This window comes from Arachis ipaensis, chromosome B6 (assembly GCF_059453495.1).
Source record: "Arachis ipaensis isolate K30076 ecotype BB chromosome B6, ASM5945349v1, whole genome shotgun sequence".
Classification (NCBI taxonomy): Eukaryota; Viridiplantae; Streptophyta; class Magnoliopsida; order Fabales; family Fabaceae; genus Arachis; species Arachis ipaensis.
This window is the reverse complement of record NC_142441.1, coordinates 18,523,047-18,524,455: the sequence shown is the minus strand read 5'-3', so window position 1 is coordinate 18,524,455 and position 1,409 is coordinate 18,523,047. Positions and strand designations below refer to the sequence as shown.

Here is a 1,409-nt window from a genome sequence, read left to right as displayed (position 1 = left end):
GTACGTACAGACATAGATAGAGTAAGGATTCATACAGCCCATAGCAGCTAGCTAGCTGTATGATTTAGGTGGAAAATTTGATGACTACATTTTCACATAAAAATAACATAAATTATTAAATAGTTTCATATATTTAATTGAACTATTTAACAATTTATAATTTTATATTCATGTGAAAATGTCTTATTATCATTTCCTTTGCCTAAATAATATTAATCACCTATCTTACATAATAAATGCCCTCATTTAATTACAGTTAGATTGTGGTCTCCACTCTCCACCCAGCTTTAGTTTATTTGTTCGGATACAAATAAGCCATAAATAAAAATAAAATAAAAATAAAAAATAAAAAAAGAGCAAGGGTTGAGTACGTAAGCGCTAATGTCCACCATTCACGAGCTTTGCCTAGGAAGTGCGTAGAGTAATCTGGAGCGTGCGATATCATTATGCTTACAAAAAGCATAGCTACGGAACCAGCCAATTGTTTTCCTCCTTTAACACTTTCACCTGTCATCGTCCGGTGATGGCAAAGACGACGTCGTCTTCGATGACTCCGACAAAGAATTCTCACCGCTCGAGAGTCCCAGCTTGTTGCGGCGGCGCTGCTTCTCCACCTTCAGCATCAGATCGTGGAGCCCTATCGCCGGTACCTTGTGCCACGCCGGGAAGTAGAACTCGTCGACCACCCTGGCGCCGACGTTCAAGACCCCCTGGAATCTCCCTGACTGGCGGCGCACCTGGACGGCGCTGAAGCAAGGCTTCATTGCTGGCTCTACAGTGGAGAGGATGTTGCTCACCAGGATCCTCACCGTGCCGACAAGGTGGTCGCGGAAAGTCCCGACGGCAAAGATGGCTACGGAGAAGCCCGAGGTTACGCTGGCGAGGTACTCCGGCGTGACTCGGAAGAGAAACCTGTCGTTCCAGGTAGGGTTATTGCCGCCGATCTGGTCAACCTGTGTTCGGAGCTTGTAGGAGGGATCCATCCATATCACCACGTACGTTTTGAGTCTCCTCACTGAAGCCTTTGGTCGCTGAAGATCTTGTGCTGAAATCAAGTTGATCTCCAATACTTTCGTTCCCGGTGACGACACCATCCTCTCTCTCCGCCGCAGCGCCGCCGCCTTGTATTATCTCTGATGAATTTTTTCAATAACCTTAGCCGCCAAGAAAGAAGCCTAGCTACCTTGTTAATTTATATATTTAATTGTAATTAGCTTGTTATTACTGGCTAGTTAGAGAGGTTGTATTAATGTTAGCTGTAATATAACTAAATTAGGGTTAATGTGAGGTTATAAGCCAGAGTGGCCTACTTTACTAGTTCAACTTCCAAATGCAAGGGCAACCGCTAGCTAAACCATGAACCTGTCGACAACTAAGACATACACATTAACAATTAATTATAGCCGAAG

General features: G+C 43.8%; 1 protein-coding gene across 1 annotated transcript; it reads right to left on the bottom strand.

Annotated features, from left to right (window-relative positions):
* Positions 1 to 223: 223 nt before the first annotated feature.
* Positions 224 to 1,409, bottom strand: LOC107647979 (BON1-associated protein 2-like). The gene has a single exon (XM_088491707.1). It carries the CDS (start codon positions 1,092 to 1,094, stop codon positions 504 to 506), a length of 591 nt encoding a protein of 196 aa, XP_088347833.1. The 5' UTR covers positions 1,095 to 1,409; the 3' UTR covers positions 224 to 503.